This window comes from Mesocricetus auratus, unplaced genomic scaffold, assembly GCF_017639785.1.
Source record: "Mesocricetus auratus isolate SY011 unplaced genomic scaffold, BCM_Maur_2.0 Super-Scaffold_100013, whole genome shotgun sequence".
NCBI lineage: Eukaryota > Metazoa > Chordata > Mammalia > Rodentia > Cricetidae > Mesocricetus > Mesocricetus auratus.
Genome location: NW_024429196.1, coordinates 79754202 through 79770155, shown reverse-complemented (window position 1 = coordinate 79770155; position 15954 = coordinate 79754202). Strand labels below are relative to the sequence as shown.

The 15954-nt window shown below is 46.1% G+C and overlaps 1 protein-coding gene and 1 long non-coding RNA gene across 7 annotated transcripts in view; one reads left to right on the top strand and one right to left on the bottom strand.

Annotated features, from left to right (window-relative positions):
* The window catches only part of Tut7 (terminal uridylyl transferase 7), a 54746-nt gene extending 40499 nt beyond the window's left edge, over nt 1–14247 (top strand). For 4 of the 6 annotated variants that reach the window (XM_040756123.1, XM_040756120.1, XM_040756122.1 and 1 more), the window contains exons 22-29: nt 799–976; nt 2247–2294; nt 2379–2470; nt 3408–3523; nt 4630–4955; nt 7311–7375; nt 7688–7751; nt 13251–14247. In XM_040756123.1, coding sequence (XP_040612057.1) covers nt 799–976; nt 2247–2294; nt 2379–2470; nt 3408–3523; nt 4630–4955; nt 7311–7375; nt 7688–7751; nt 13251–13318 — 957 coding nt within the window. In that variant the 3' untranslated portion in view covers nt 13319–14247. The remainder of the gene's footprint in view (nt 1–798; nt 977–2246; nt 2295–2378; nt 2471–3407; nt 3524–4629; nt 4956–7310; nt 7376–7687; nt 7752–13250) is intronic. The other 2 variants (XM_040756125.1, XM_040756124.1) reach the window with 2 other exon arrangements.
* On the bottom strand, nt 9230–15908 carry LOC121143698. The gene is made up of 4 exons (XR_005881015.1): nt 15599–15908; nt 15010–15159; nt 12495–12582; nt 9230–9382 (listed from the first exon to the last, which is right to left on the bottom strand). It is a non-coding gene; the product is annotated as an uncharacterized LOC121143698 (long non-coding RNA).
* Nucleotides 15909–15954: the final 46 nt, after the last annotated feature.

Here is a 15954-nt window from a genome sequence, read left to right as displayed (position 1 = left end):
CTGTCTGTTGTGAGAGTGAAGACTGGCGTTCACAAGTGTTCCCTTTCACTAAGCTAGCTGTGTTTTTAGGCACTGTACCCAGGATTTCATCAGTGTCAACTGGTTTTTGGTAGTAACTATTCCAAGGGAACAAATTTTTGCAGCGTGATTCTGGTTTTTTGTGGTTTTTGTTTGTTTTCAGTTTTTCTGTGGCTTTGGAGGCTGTCCTGGAATTCACTCTGAAGACCAGGCTGGCCTCGAACTCACAGAGATCCTCCTGCCTCTGCCTCCCGAGTGCTGGGATTGAAGGCGTGCGCCACCAACTCCGGGCTGTGATTCTCTCTAAGACTTTGTGTTGATTCGCACTGAGTTCTGCCCTGCTGACTGCACAGCACCCAAGCTTCTTCACGGAGTCTCCACCGTCAAATTCTGAGACACTGCCAACAGAGGAGCTTGATGCGCTCATGTAAACGCTGCTTTAAAAGACACAAGGAAATCAGGCATGGCGCACACCTTTAATCCCAGCACTTGGGAAGCAGAGGCAGGCGGATCTCTGTGAGTTCAAGGCCAGCCTGGTCTACAAAGGAAGTTCCAGGACAGCCAGGGCTACATAGTGAGACGCTGTCTCAAAAACTCAAAGAAAACAAAAACAAAACAAACAAACAAACAAAAAACAAAGGTGAATGAGAACTCAAGCAATGACATTTTTGTGTTTATAAGCGAGTTGATCAGTCCAGGTTTTTCCTCCTGGGGTGCAGTTGTGTACAGCTGTTAACATTTTACGGTGGAGTGACATCCCTTGTTCCCTTTTGTCTCTAGCCCACTTGTTGGCCAGAATATGGAAAAAATACAGAATCTGTTGGGCAGCTGTGGTTGGGACTTCTCCGTTTCTATACGGAGGAGTTTGATTTTAAGGAACATGTGATCAGCATCAGAAGAAAAAGTCTGCTCACGACCTTTAAGAAACAATGGACCTCAAAATACATCGTTATTGAAGGTAGGAGTAAAGTCAAATTAGAAGTGGTATGTTGGACTAGCAAACGGAGGGGTGGTGTGCAGAGCCTGTGAGTTGTCGTGGAGTCTAAACTGTGAATGTGTCCGTGCACTCTTTCCTGGCAGGATGGCTTTTGTGGGCAGCTACTGACCTGAGGCCCAGAGCGTGCAGCGCAGCAGCCCTGCTGTGGCCCACACCATCTGAAATGCTCATTTTAAATAACTGATGCCTTCAGGTGGGGCCTCTCACGAGTCCAGAAGTCTTGGTTCAGCAGAACCCGTGGGGGAGGGGGGGCAGTAGAGATGAGGTCACTTCAAGGCAGTGGGCATTAAACCCAGAGCCAGCTGTTCTTCTCGTTCTGAGTCTGTCGTGGATTTGTTGTTTTGTTTTAATTGTTTTTGGTCGTGGGTGAGTGCACGAAGCATTTAAAACTGAATGTGTGAAAGAGTGAGGAGCCCACAGCTTCCACTTTGAAAGCCTGTTCTAACTGAATAGAGATTCATTGAGTTGTATGGACTTTGGGTCTGGTTAGTTTTGGTGTGTGATGGTTTTATGTATTTGCAAGGGTCTTTTTTATAATAAAGTTAAAATAATTTAAAACTAAAATAAAACCTTACTGAAGGTTGGAGAATGCCACTAGAAATGAATTTTAGACCTTTGCTTACTGTAATAGTTTGTCAGTGCTGACCATAGGGAGAGGCTTTTTCTAACTGGGCCTGGTGCTCAAACCTGTCACTCCAGCACTGGAGGCCGAGGCAGACGGATCAGGTCATCCTATGAATTTAAGGGTCCATTGGAGCATTGATGATTCGAGTATCATTTTTACAGAGACAAAAGGAAGATTAAATGCTTTTATGAGCTGGGAAGTAGCTGAGGAAGTGTCTTCTTGGTCTCATAGGATCCACTTTCTTACCATGCGCTGGTGTCTAGATGGTGTGTGCACTTCATGATTACTTCATTTCTTATGATAGTGTTGGATGCAGAGCTGCGAATTTAGCCTGGGCTCTGGGTGGAGGTGTAAACACTATAAAGATGACATGGGACAGCATGTATAACCTGAAGGACTGTATAAAGATGACAGGATGCTCCTTTCTTTTTAATGCTTTCGGGAGATCCTGCCTTATATGTAGGTTTGCCTTTTGCTCAGCTGTGCATACCTCTTACTAGTCGGCAAAGAGGCAGCGCTCTCTTCTTGCTGTGTGGACCTAGGTTAAGGATGGATGGCAGCATGTCCTACTTGTTATCTTCTTGTCTCTTTCTTTTTCTCACTCAGATCCCTTTGATTTGAACCACAATCTTGGTGCTGGATTATCAAGAAAAAGTAAGTTGCTCTTGTCTGTAAACTTTGTGCAATCTCCTGTTCCCGTGATGCCTGCAACTGAATTCCTGCTTTATTTCTTTACAGTGACAAATTTTATAATGAAAGCTTTTATCAATGGTAGAAGAGTATTTGGAATTCCAGTCAAAGGATTTCCAAAGGACTACCCTTCAAAAATGGTGAGTTTCTGTTAGAAATGCCAGAGAGCCACTGAGGTGCACATTGTAACCACCCATAAGTATGCAGTCAAGGATGGTTGAGTAAAGATGATTGACATACCATCTTCTCCTGTGTCCTTCTGTGGTGTGGCATTTGAAATATGTATTATTGACTGCGGCCCCCACAGTCTCTCCAAATCTATTCCTTCCCTCTGTCTAGAACTTTGTCCCCTTTAAATAACAGCGTCTCATTCCCTTCCTCCACCCAGGAAGACTTTGCTGCAACTTCTACATGTGGGCGTGTAGGTACTTTTAGCATAGTGTTGTCAGGTTCCTGTCAGATACTACTCTGGGCATCTACAGTAGTGTGTCTCACGCTTGTTCAAGAACTCCTTCCCCTGAACAGTCTGCTAAGATGAGTACTTTCTTCCCTAAGTGTGTAGGCAGGACGCAGCCTCCCACAACTCCTACAGCAGACACTGGAGTGGACCTTCTGTTTCTTTCTCTTCAGAAGCGCACAGCAGCACCAGGACTAGCATGTAGCTCTTTACTTTGCCTTAGTGTAGAATTTGCACGACGTAGATTATGTTTCTCAGTTCACTGCCATTTTGTTTCCTGACAACCTCTACGCATGGCCTTGGCTCCTCCTTTTGTATTGAAGCCGTGTGTGTGTGTGTGTGTGTGTGTGTGTGTGTGTGTGTGTGTGTGTGTGTGTCTGTGTGTCTGTGTGTCTGTGTGTCTGTGTGTCTGTGTGTCTGTGTGTGTCTGTGTGTTTGTTGTCAGTATCTTCCAACTAGGTTTAGGTCAGTCTATCATTCATGCCTCTCACTGGTCACTGGTGTCAAGGCCTTGTTTGGGATGAACAATACAAATATTAAATCCTTACCTGTTCTCGCACTGGTTATGTGGTGTGCCGTGGTCCTGTTTGCTGTTCTTTTACACAGCTCTGTTCTTGTAGGAATACTTTTTTGATCCAGATGTCCTAACTGAGGGAGAACTGGCTCCCAATGACAGGTGTTGCCGAATCTGTGGAAAAATCGGACACTTCATGAAGGACTGTCCCATGAGGAGAAAGTAAGCACATGTTGACACGGGGTAGCCTTGCTTCTGTTTCCTTGCTGCACTAGTTTCTAAAGGCGAGTCTGTTGATACAGAGGAAAAGAGGAAATAAGCCTCTGAAATGGAGCATTTTTCAGATAATTTTTTTTTAAAAAAGCACAACGAAGTGATCCCCGTGTGCAGATGCTGAGGGCTGGCTCACATGAAGGTGACCACCCTCCAGGCCAGCTGCTCTTCCCTGGTTTTAAATTACCTTAGTCATTAATGGTTACTTTGAGCCTAGGCACCACGCAGTATCCTGATGGTGTTGGTGAGAGGCAGGGGGATATTTCTTATGGTCTGCTTGGACCATTGTGCTCCTGACTGACAGTGGTGTTGCTATTAACTGGGCAGTGCTATTCTTATTTCAAAATGCACTGTGGCATGCTAGTGATCAGTAGTGCAGAAAGAAATGGTCTTGATACTTGGGTGCTGTTTACAGGGACTCTGTGCACTTGGGAGGCTGAAAAAAGATCATGAGTTCAAGACCAGCCTCAGCTACAAAGGGAATCTGAAGCCATCCTAGGCTATATGTCACATTCTCTCAAAAAAATAAAACAGATGTGACTAAAGAGATGGCTCAGAAGTTAGGAGCACGTGCTGCCCATGCTGTGGGCCCCAGCTCCATCCCTAGTGCCTGTGTCTGGTGGACCATGCCTTTAACTCCAATCCCAGGGCTTCCGTGGGCATTTGCATATGCATGGTACACGTACATATACTTAAAATAGAATTACTTCTAAAAAATAAAATGAAGGGAAAAGTGACCCACATTTATTTAGATAAACCTCTTCAAAACCATTGTTAAAATTGTCTTTGAAATTCAAGTTTCAGTTCAGACTTTCACTGCCTAGTGACAGGCCAATGCATCAGAAAGTCTGATGAACACAAATCATGTGATGATGTGAGTTTCATCACACGGGTCATCAAAGCAGGCATTGGCTCAGCAGTGAGCGCTGGCTTCGCAGCGTGTGGCAGACAGGCTTTGGGCTTTCTGGTCCTGGTTATCTCTGCATCTGGACATAACTTGATATTTTGTTAAGTTTCCATAGACACTTTTCCTATTAGTATTTTATCTTTGATAGAGTGAGGCGACGGCGAGACCAGGAAGATACCCCAAACCAAAGATACTCCGAGAACAAAGAAAAAAGAAGTAAAGAGGACAAAGAAATTCCGAACAAGTATACAGAAAAGGAGGTGTCAACAAAAGAAGACAAGCCCACACAGTGCGCAGCTTCAAAAGCAAAGCCATCGAGGGCAGTTGTAGACCTGGGGCGGGAGAAGATTCTCAGGACACCTGTGGAGAAATGGAAGAGACAGGATGACAAAGACTTAAGAGAAAAACGTTGTTTCATCTGTGGAAGAGAAGGGCACATTAAAAAGGAATGCCCACAGTTCAGAGGCTCTCCAGGTATAGACACCCCTTCAGAGACCTTGATGTCTATGCTCAAGGGATGTTAACCTTTTTAGAGTTTTTCACATTTTGTATTGGTTTCTTTAGGAAATTTCTATACTCAGCAAAGATCATGCTGTAAGGAAGTGGCGTCTCCCTGACACCCTCTGTATGACTTAACTGCTTATTCCTTAGTCTTAGGAAAGTGTAAGATTGTCAGTGAAGTGGCAGTTGGCTCATCTCCAGCCCTCATAGGCGTAGTCTCCGTAGCCAGTGAACACGTTACAGCGAGAGGCATGCCGCTGCTCACTGTGCGCACTGCCTAGTCACCAGGGGAGGCAGCAGCCGAGCTTATCTCAAGATGCCACCGTGTACCAATGAGCCGCTCACTTTCTCATCCACATACTCTGAGCAGGTGCGTAGGAAAGAGAATAGGAGAACGCTGACAGGGTTCGTGTCTGCAGAGAGCTGTGGGTGGATCTCGTCTTTAGCCCTCTAATTTAAATACCTTTCTGTCAGTGACCATAGATAGCTCTTCTTAGGATGAAGGGGAAATTGTCTTAACAGCCCACAGCTCAGAGTCATCCACAGATCTTCTGGAGCTACTTACGAGGCTGCAGCAGAAGGTCACCTTAGCCCGGGAGTGACAACATCCAGGGAACATAGTGTGACCCTGCCTTGAGCCTAAAATCACACCACCCCCACGTATTGAACCTTTATGTTGCAGCATGTGAGTGAGCTGGTTATTTTTACTGAACACGTTATGTCTGTCATGGGACCTTTTTAAACAGAGTCTGGGCACCTTTAACCTGTATAAGTTATAGTCTTCAAAACAACCTATAGACTGTACTGGTCCTTAGAATAAGCCTGGGTGAATTTGGGTTAGTGTAGAGAGGAGCCCTAGAGGGTAATTGTTGCTGCACATTTGCTGAATGTGTTAGTTAGGGCAGCACTTCCCTCCAGACACCGTGTGCATGTGCTGGGAACACTGTTGCACTCTTGCATTTTAGATACCAGGTCTGCCTGAAAGATCCTCTCGGTGTTTACATCTGAAAGTTTTAGATCTCTCTCTCTCTCTCTCTCTCTCTCTCTCTCTCTCTCTCTCTCTCTTTTTTTTTTTTTTATTTCTTTGGGTTTTTGAGACAGAGAATCACTATTGTAGTCAAAGCCAGCCTAGAATTTGCTATGTGGTCCCAGCTGGTTTTAACCTCAGAATCCCGCTGCCTCCTGAGTTCTGGGATTACGTGCATATGCTATTATGCCCAGTTCATCCTTATTTATTTTTAAGGGAGCCTAATATAGAAAGAATGTGTTTTAACATTTTATTTTAAGTAATGCTTGAATATTTATGAATGATACAGCTTTGACTGGCTTCCACGGCCTGAGTCAGCCTTGTTCTTCTAAGAGGTTGGAACTTAGCCCCAATATTTGCCTTGATTTCTCTTTATAAGGAGGTGTGATTTAAAGAAATTAAAATAGTGACATGTTAACATTTAGTCAACATGCTACTCAGGGTCAATTAGGCACTATTTCAAAGTTAAGTATAGTTAAAGGTGGCCTCAGACAACAGCCTCCTTAAACCTAGTTGGAACTAGACAATATGGATACAATTTAATAGTTTTCTCGAAGTTCCTCTTGTACTCTGTATTGGATAAAGACTCAAGGCTGTGTTTACAAACAGCATGAAACAGATCTTTGTGGTCCCCTTCTCCTCTTCCTTCAGCGTAATCTTCCTGTATTGCCCCCACAGGTGCATTCCTTTGTCTGGCAGCAAGCCTTAAATTACTGACCAGTATGTCTCAAAACTGGTAGAGTGGGACCTAGGGAGACGACTCCGCTAACAAAGTGCTTGCACAAGGACCTGGCCTCTGTTCCCAGTGTGGACATGAAAAGCAGGGCATTGCAGTGAATGCTCTTAACCCTGTACTGGGGAGGCAGAGGCAGGCAGATCCTTGGGCTCACTAACCAGATAGCTTAGCCTAACTAATGGAATCCCAGTGAGACACCCTTCCCCCCCAAACCAGAATGGACTACTCTTGAATGAACTCAGATACACATACATACACCCCCACACACACACAAGCGTGAGAATGGCGGTTCTGGAAACCTGCATATGTAGTGTTCACAGCTACTGTCAACAGTCAGCACTCGAGGGCAGGAGAGACACGGGGAGCTAGAGTGTGACAAATGCTGCTTGGTGGTAATTAAAATAATCAGTTGTCTCTGTCCCCAGAGTTCCGCCCTTCCCTGTCATTCCTTCAGTGGACTGTGTGGAATTCCATCATCACATCAACAGAAATTTTTTCTTTGTGCAAACAAGGCTGTTGCTTTCTATTTAACATGGGAACGAAAAGTGTTCCTTTCTTTCTGTAGGTGTGTGTAAGTCAGATTATGTGTCTGGATACCCTTCACCTAGTCCTTTGAGACCAGTTGCTCAGGTAAAAGCCAGCCCAGACCTGAGAAAGGAGCCCCGTTCGCTCTGCCTGCTCTTCCCCCACCCCCACCCCCCAGTCTTCTGGAGCGCTTGGAGCAGTGTGCTGGGTCTCCCGGCTGCCCTGTGTGCTTACTCCTTCTGCGCCCATGCACTGTGTGGTAGGGCTTGTTGGGCCCTGGTAGCAGGGGCTTGCTGGACGACTAATGTGCAAACATCTGCCACCCATATGCCTAATCCCAGCTCTTGGATACACTTTGAGACTGCTTCTGTTACTTTTACCTTCAGTTTTTGTAAACCAGTCTATTCCTTTTTTTAGGCAGAGCTTTTACATGAAGACAAAAAGAAACAAAAAACAACCATATTTTTGAGTCCCCAGTCAGGTATGTGGTTTTTAAAGGATCAGATATGTGTTGTTTTTCTTCTCTGAGTATTTTACCACATGCCTTTTGAGATTCTTCCTTTGCCATGTGGCTCTGATGGAGGGTTTATCAGAACCTCACAAGGGAACCTAAAAAAAAAAGCTCTCGCCTTGCTTGCACCTTATGTCCTTAATCTGATTGTTCCGGGGGTGTATTCTGGGTGACTTTGCCTCCCTGGGGGAGAATTGCTACCCTCAGCCATGGAGTCCTTCCTTGTACACTTTGTGACTACTGTGGGACTGTCATTGTCTTGCCCTCACTGTAGTCTCCTCGTCGAGATTATCTGCCATATTCCAGAAGAAAGAAAGCCTTCACCCGAACCCTCCACTCGGCAGCCAGACGGCTATTTCACTTATTTATCCCCTCAGTAAATATCTACTGAGACTCTGACTGCAAAGCCCCGGCCTTGGCACTGAATGCACCCCTGCGAGTGGCAAAGCCCTTCCTGTACAGTCTTGTCAGGGACAGACGACAGCAAAGGACACCCATATGGCCACAGATGCTTGAAGCAGGGAAATTGCAAAGTGATGCTGAGTACGGCACTATCTCCTCTAATAAAACATCATCTCAAAGTCAGCCAAGTCATAGGATGTGAGGGCTGCTCTTCAGCCCGAGACTGTGGCAGGAATGGTGTGAGCATGGGCGAGCAGTGGGAGATGAAGTCAGAGTAGGTGAGTCTGGTGTCCTGGAACTCCAGCAGTGAGGAGGGACTGGAAGGTTTTTGCTTAGTGAGACGGGAACCTACTGGAGACTTCGCTGGAGGAACGGTGCTCTTTGAAGACTTGTGAAAGGCTAGGGTGGGAACGCTGCAGCCACCAGCGTGTTCACCTAGGTAGCTGAGTAGAGGTGACGACTCAGCCTTGGGTGGAGACTCTGGGGAGGGTGGTTGGGTGTGGATGTTCTGAAGGTAACACCAACAAAATGGATGTATTGGGCAATGACATGAAAATACAGTAAGGCTCGGATGTCACAGCAGTCTTTGTCTGAGAGCTAGAAAAATAAAGGAGAACCTTTTGTGGAGGAAGAAATCAAGGTCTGTTTCATAGCGGTAGCTGTAGAATTCTAGGGCAGAGATGTCGAGTGGCCAGTTGACTCTTACGAGCCTAGCATTTAATTGGTCCAGGCTGCAGAAAGGAGTGTTGACAATGTGGAGGTAGCATTTTAAGCCCCCGTGCCGGGAAGATCTCCCAACAAGTAAAAGCACATGGAACAAAGGGAAGTGTGTGGACCCTGGAAATAAAGAAGACACAGAGAAAGATGACCAGAGAAGGAGCAGGAGCCAGAGTTTGGTCTTGGAGTGCAAGGGAATGAAATGCTCTGTGAAGTACTGTTCAGGGTTGTGTGTGGAGACTGAGTTCAGCAATGGGCTTGGAACCTGGGCTCACTGGAGCCTTTACAAAGAGCTTTCCTTTTGGTAACAAGAATCAGAACTGCATGGAAAGGAATTGGGGCCTGCTCGGCCTTGGCTGTGGTATTAAGGGCAGAGCTACCTCCTGCCATGTCTCAGGCCTGTGGAGGGACGCGAAAGAGAACATGGTGGACTGCCAGGGCGAGGAGGTCTTTCCCTGATATTTCAAATGTTCTTCTGAATCCTGAAAAAGAAAGGACAAAATTGAGGTAAAGAAAAGACAGTGGATTTTTTTTTCAGCATTACTATAGGAAATAACAAAACTATAAAGCATAATGAAAATCGGAGTCCTGGCCAGTAGATGACCTGAGTAGCTTTGCTAAATCAGTCTGTCCTGGTCCTTTACCTCTTTAAACTTAAGGAGGCTAGCAGAGGGAAGTTAAGAACCAAGAGCATGCACAGTCAGTCCCTTTTAAGTTCTTGCATTTCTTATGAAAGAAAAGAATGGGGGGGGGTCTTTTGTAACGTGAGGTTCTTTGTCCTAGCCAGTCCCTCAGCCCTTGAGCCCCAAATAAACACACAAAGACTTATGTAATTATGAAACTGTTGGCTGGTGACTTGGGCTTCTTATTGGCTAGCTCCATCTTAATTATTAACCCATTTCTATTAATCTTAAGTATTTCCACATGATCTTATCTTACTGGAGAAGGATCCAGTGCATCCTATTCTCCTGGCCTCCACATGGCAACTCCTCTCTGCCTACCTTTCCCAGAATTCTCCCCTTCTCCTAGCCCTGCCTAATTGGCCAACAGTAGAAGAAAACTGCAGATATTAATTATATATCTAGAAATGGCATGGCATGGTCAACTGACATTTAGTTACAAACAAGTTGTTATTCTGGATAAAAACCCTCAACTAAAAAACCTACTAACTTAAATGTATTATGGGGAAATTTTATTACAGATTATATCCTGCTTTCTATAAGAAAAAAAATCCAGATGGGTAAGATTTCTCCTTTCCCATAAAATAACTCATGAAGTAATTTACACCTGTCATGTGCAGATGTAAATTATGTTGTTAGCATGTGAACTGTGCCTGTGTTATAGAATGGCTTTCCCTTGAACCCTTTGTAGACTGTGCCTTTGACCCACTCGTAGTCTTTAGTGGGCACATGGTGGTGGACAGCTGTGCTCTTACCCTTTGACTTTGCTGGTCTTGGGAAACAGACGCATTTCTGCTTCAGATGCCATGGCTCAGCAAATAGTGTTACTTTAAACTATAAAGACCACTGGTGGGTAGGGATGGCTCAGTGGGCAAAATGCTTAAGCTCAGTCATGAGGACCAGGGTTTGGGTCCTAGGTGGATGCTAGGTGGGTGTGGCCACCTGCTTGTAAACCATCACATAAGAGGCGGAGGGGGGGAGCCCACAGAGAGAGGCTGGGTGCTAAGTAGCCCTGCCTCAGTGTATAAGGACAAACTCTATGGGGGAGGTACTTCAGCCTGTCTCCATATGTGGATACACGCATACAAAGTGTCCAAGCACATATGAACATACGTAAGCATGAAACTATCATACACATGGGAGGGGCCAAGGGACTACACAGGGTTTGTTTGTTTCCATTGAGCTTTAAAATCCTGGTCAATGATAAAGTTATTATATGGCTATACATAAACATGAAGGAGGAAAGATAACTACCAATCTCTGAAAATGACTGATTTTTTTTTTTTTTTTTTTTTTTTTTTTTGGTTTTTCGAGACAGGGTTTCTCTGTGGCTTTGGAGGTTGTCCTGGAACTAGCTCTTGTAGACCAGGCTAGCCTTGAACTCACAGAGATCTGTTGCCTCTGCCTCCCGAGTGCTGGGATTAAAGGCATGTGCCACCAACACCTGGCTATGTCTCTGATTTTTAAAGCATCAGGTCATAGAATTAAATGGAATTTTAAAAAAGGCTTGTGGTAGGTCATTCTTTTTATATATATATCTTTTGCAATCATCTTATATGAGTATATTCATCAATTGACTACCCTGACATACTTAACTACAACAAAAGCATTTATAAATTAGATTTTAAAACACTCAAGCTATAAAAATTTCCTCTAGTATGCGTTTTTATTTTGACTATGTAAATGGTCAAAATAAATGTTATAAAAATTAAAGTTACATTTTATGTACTTATTGAAAACGACTTACACTGAGATAGGATACTTCCTCTTTGAATAAGCATTGTGTGTGTGTGTGTGTGTGTGTGTGTGTGTGTGTGTGTGTGTGTGTGTGTGTGTGTGTGTGTGTGTGTGTGTGTGTGAGATATTCCTTATGTCTTTGATGTGTAAACACTGAGAAATCCCAGTAGTCTTTATGACAGCAAATGAGAAGCAATAGAAATACTTAGAGTACTGGTCCTTAACCTTCCTAATGCTGTGACCCTTTAATCCAGTTCCTCATGTTGTGACCCCCAACCATAAAATTATTTTGTTGCTACTTCATAACTGTAATTTTGCTACTGTATGAATCATATAAATATCTGTGTTTTCTGGTGGTCTTAGGCGACTTTTGTGAAAGGGTTGTTTGGACACCCCCCCTCAAGGGGTAGTGACCCGCAGGTTGAAAGTCACTGCTTAAGAGGTTAGAAATGTTTATTCCTGGCTTTCTGAAACAGGTGTTCTCTGTGTGGCCCTGGCTGTCCTGGAACTCAGAGATCTGCCTGCCACTGCTTCCCGAGTGTTAGGATTAAAGGCGGGTGCCACTACAGCAGGCAGAAGATATGTTTTCTACAACAGTGCCTGAACTCAGTTACCTGAATTCATTGTTAATTATGTGACCCAAAATCAAATCATGGCATGTCACAGAAAGTTGTTTTTAATGATTGTTCACATATCAGTGGAATTCTTAAGAAGTAAGGGGCTCCAGACATCATGTCGACACAGCTGCCGGCATGTTGCTTGCTTCCCATTGCCCTAGGAGTCATGAGACATGTGATGGGAAGCATAGTCTCCGTTCTGACATAGCACCGAGTTCACTGTAGGAACACAGTGTGCAAAGCCGTTTCTTCAGAGACATGCTCACGCTTCCGTCTTCAAGAAGTGTGTGTGAGCTCCAGTACAACCAGTGTTTACGGTGGGCTTCCTATAGTTAAGTCTCTCCCTTACAAACACATCCAGGATGTATCTCCTGAGTGCTTCTAAATCCGGTCAAGGATGTGTTTTCTTCTTTATATAGTCTTTTTTCTTTAGGAAAACTGTGTCCCTGCCTTTGAAAATATGCACTACTGCTTATATTTTACTTTCTTTGACATTTAATGACAATTTAATAAATGACATTTAATGACAGGGTGAGGGGCAGTTTTAAAAAGGAAGGTACCTTTCTTCTACCCTTAAAGATGAATGTATTTGAACCAGGTGTGGTGGTGACAGAGTCCTTTAATCCCAGCACTCAGAGGCAGCCAAATCTCCATGAGTTCAAGGCCATCAAAAAGAAGAAAAGAAAACCGAAATAAAACAAAATTAGTTGACATGATACCTACCAGTCACTAAATAGTGTATTCTCTCTGGTTTGAGTAGAGCCCTCATTATACAGTAGTAGCAGCTATGCAGGTTCTCTCAAGTTCCCAGCAATCTAGCCTACGTCACTGATGTGTTCAGACCCCTGGACACAGTAACTGCTGTAAGGTGTGGCTTGCTTTGATGGTAATTAGTTCTCATTCCTGTCCTTCACCTGTAAGTACGGTGAATTTTATTTTCCCCTTGTATGTCCATAAGGTATTACCAGACTTCTAAAGGGTAATGGCGGGAGATTCTAACTTCTGACCAGAGAAGTCTTTGTCATGTTTGGTTGCAGACAAAAAGAATGACCTTTGTAAAGAGCGTTCAGTGTTGGTTTCCTCCGGCCTTGGCACCAGTCTGGGAACACAGCCTGTGGCTGTGTTGAAACAGCCTCCCTGGGGGGTTGGGGGGGCTTGTCAGCTCTGTAATGCCTGTCGGTGCACTTGTTCACCCGACCCAGGACAAGTGCCCTTTCCAGTGGGACACACTCTGTGGGTGACTGACAATAACTGTTGTGTGACTTTGATCAAGTAAGGCAATGTTCATTTATGTCAGATTTTGTTTTTCCTCCTAGGTAGCCTTTCCAGTAAATACATGACTCAGGGGAAACCCTCAGTGAAGAGGACCCAGCAAGAATCATGAGGGAAGGAAACACAGCCCTGGAAATGGCCACTCAGGCTCCCCATCCACTTGGAAAATTAGGTTCACTTCACAGGACATAGCAACACAGATCAGGCTTCAACGGAACAGTTGAGGGAGATGTCGGAATTTTTAAAATTTTAATGAAATTGTTAATGAGGAAAAGAAATTTTTTTAAACACAGTCTTAACATCAGTCCCCACAGATTTGAAGAATTTCATAGAAAGCCATGATGTATTTAGGCCAGCTTGAGAGAAAAGAAATGTAACTGTGGGCCAGTATTCAGGGACTACAGTGTCTGTCGTGCTTTTTAATTCTTTCAAAGCACACTAAAACCAGTGTGCTGTTCAGGGGAGGCGTTAGCCTCCTTCCCCTCCACACCCCTTTTTGATTTCCAAGAGGGGATTCTGTTTGCTGCGGACCCTGGTGTGGACACACATCAGACACGTGTGGACCGTGCTGCTGTACCTCTGCGAGCATTCTCCATGGCTCCTGGTGGAAGTGGGAACACAGAATGCAGGCACCTGTGGCGTGGGCCTCTGTGGCCTCCGGCACCACTGACAGATCTCTGGGGCTTCCTTCTCTAAGTGACATAGAACTGTTGTGCTCATAAAAATGAAGTCATGAAAACAAGTAGTCCTATTTGCTGGTTTTTAAAAAAGGACATTTCAAGGGGGAAACGAGAGAATAAAAATGCTTTTTACTTTTTATGATACTCAGAAATTAGGGTGGAGCGCTCTTACAAACCTCTGGAGATCAAAGAGGCTGCTGCCTGCCAATCACAAGTATGACTGGCACCCTTCTGGATCTGACTGGAGCCATCTCTGAACTGTTTCTCTAACTTCACAAGCCTTTCTGAAATAGTACGTCGTCAGAACTATGCCTCAGTTTATTTATCATTTTAAAATAAAAATCAAACTTTCGACCTGTAATTTTATCCACATTATTTTCTTATTTAAAAGCCTCATTAGAACAATCAGTCAAGGATCTGGGACAGGAAAAATGTCCTTAATATTGGTGCCTGTGAGGTGTGCCTGGCTGTTGACAGCTGTGTGCAGGAGACTGGGGGCTGAGAGAGTCTGCCAAGGGCATTCCCCAGAATTGGGAGGTCTTGTACCATGCGTGTACGTGTGCATGTATATGCACATCTGTTCCTATTCTGGCCACAGAAGTCTTTGAGAATTAGGAAATCATGCTAAATAAAAATGGTGACCAACGCCGGGCGTTGGTGGCGCATGCCTTTAATCCCAGCACTCGGGAGGCAGAGGCAGGAGGATCTCTGTGAGTTCGCGACCAGCCTGGACTACCAAGCGAGTTCCAGGACAGCCTCCAAAGCCACAGAGAAACCCTGTCTCAAAAAAACCAAAAAAAAAAAAAAAAAATGGTGACCATCAAAGTCGTGCTACTGGGCCGGCCACCTGCTACGTGACTGCTCAGCTGCTGTTCCTCTGAAATGACAGCACGCCACTGTGGCCTCAACAGCCACACCCTCCTCACACCCTCCTGTTGTCCCTCCGCCTGTAGAGCACACAAGAAATAAGCCACCGGACTAACGTGTATCCCTAGTGGGTATTTTCTTCTTGGGTGTTTTTTTTTTTCCGTTGGTTTTAGGGGTGTATGTGTTTTAGAAATAGAAAACAGAATTGCCATGTTTTCTTCTATCCTTGCAGAGGTTTCCTGGGGGCTTGGCTTACAGCGAGACTGGGACGGTGAGGCATGTCTGCCGGCAGCTGAGGCAGTAGATAGAGTGCTCAGGACTCGGCCTTTCTCCAGGTACCAGTCTCGTGCTCGCTCGCTGTGGACAGCGCTGGCAAGCTTCGTGGTAAAGGTGGTTTCTCGGTGTTCTTAAAAAAAAAAAGTGAGACTTCTGTGTTTCTGCTTCAAAGGTGGTTTCTATTTAAGTGATGGGGTTGAGGGGAAATCTTCCCGAGTGGAACAAAGCCCTCCCAAGACAGATCTGCGCGAGTGTGGTTCCCAGTGTCACAGACTAACTAAAGCTACTGCTCCAGGCACGTCCCGGCAGAGCATTTAGCCCTCAGAGCCGCCCCGGGGTTGGGGGGGGCGCTCGCCCTCCGTCCCACGAGAGGACGCTGCCCCGGGAGAGCACGGGTCGCCCAAGCTCGGGCGCTCCCTCCCGGCCTCCCCGGAACCCGGAGGGTGGCTCCTCCTCGGGGCTGCCCGCCCCACCCGGGCAGCTGCAGCCCCGAGATAAGCAGGGCCCCGAGGGGGGGGCGGAGGGCGTGTAGCAGTGCGAGCGGCCGCTCCACACCCATACACACACACCCCGGAAACCGAGCACGGGGCCCGACCGGGACCTCCCTCGTCGGCGTCCACGCTGGCTGCGCGCGCGTGACGTCGCGGTGACGGGAAAGGCGCCGCACGGGTGTCTCAATCCGCTCGCTGCACCGTCACAGCGGCTTCCGGCAGCGGCGGAGCCCCGGGACTCCCGCCGGGGGTGGGGGTGGGGGTGGGGGTGGAGGCGCCGAGCGGAAGCAGGCGTCCCACTTCCGGCGGCGCAGCGGCCTTTGCGCCGCCCGCAAGGTCGCGGGTGAGCGCCCGCGCGTCGTCATCGCTGACGGCCTGGAGTCCCGGCCCCGTCACTCACCGGGCCGTCCAATGGCGGCGCGGGGCGGGCGGCG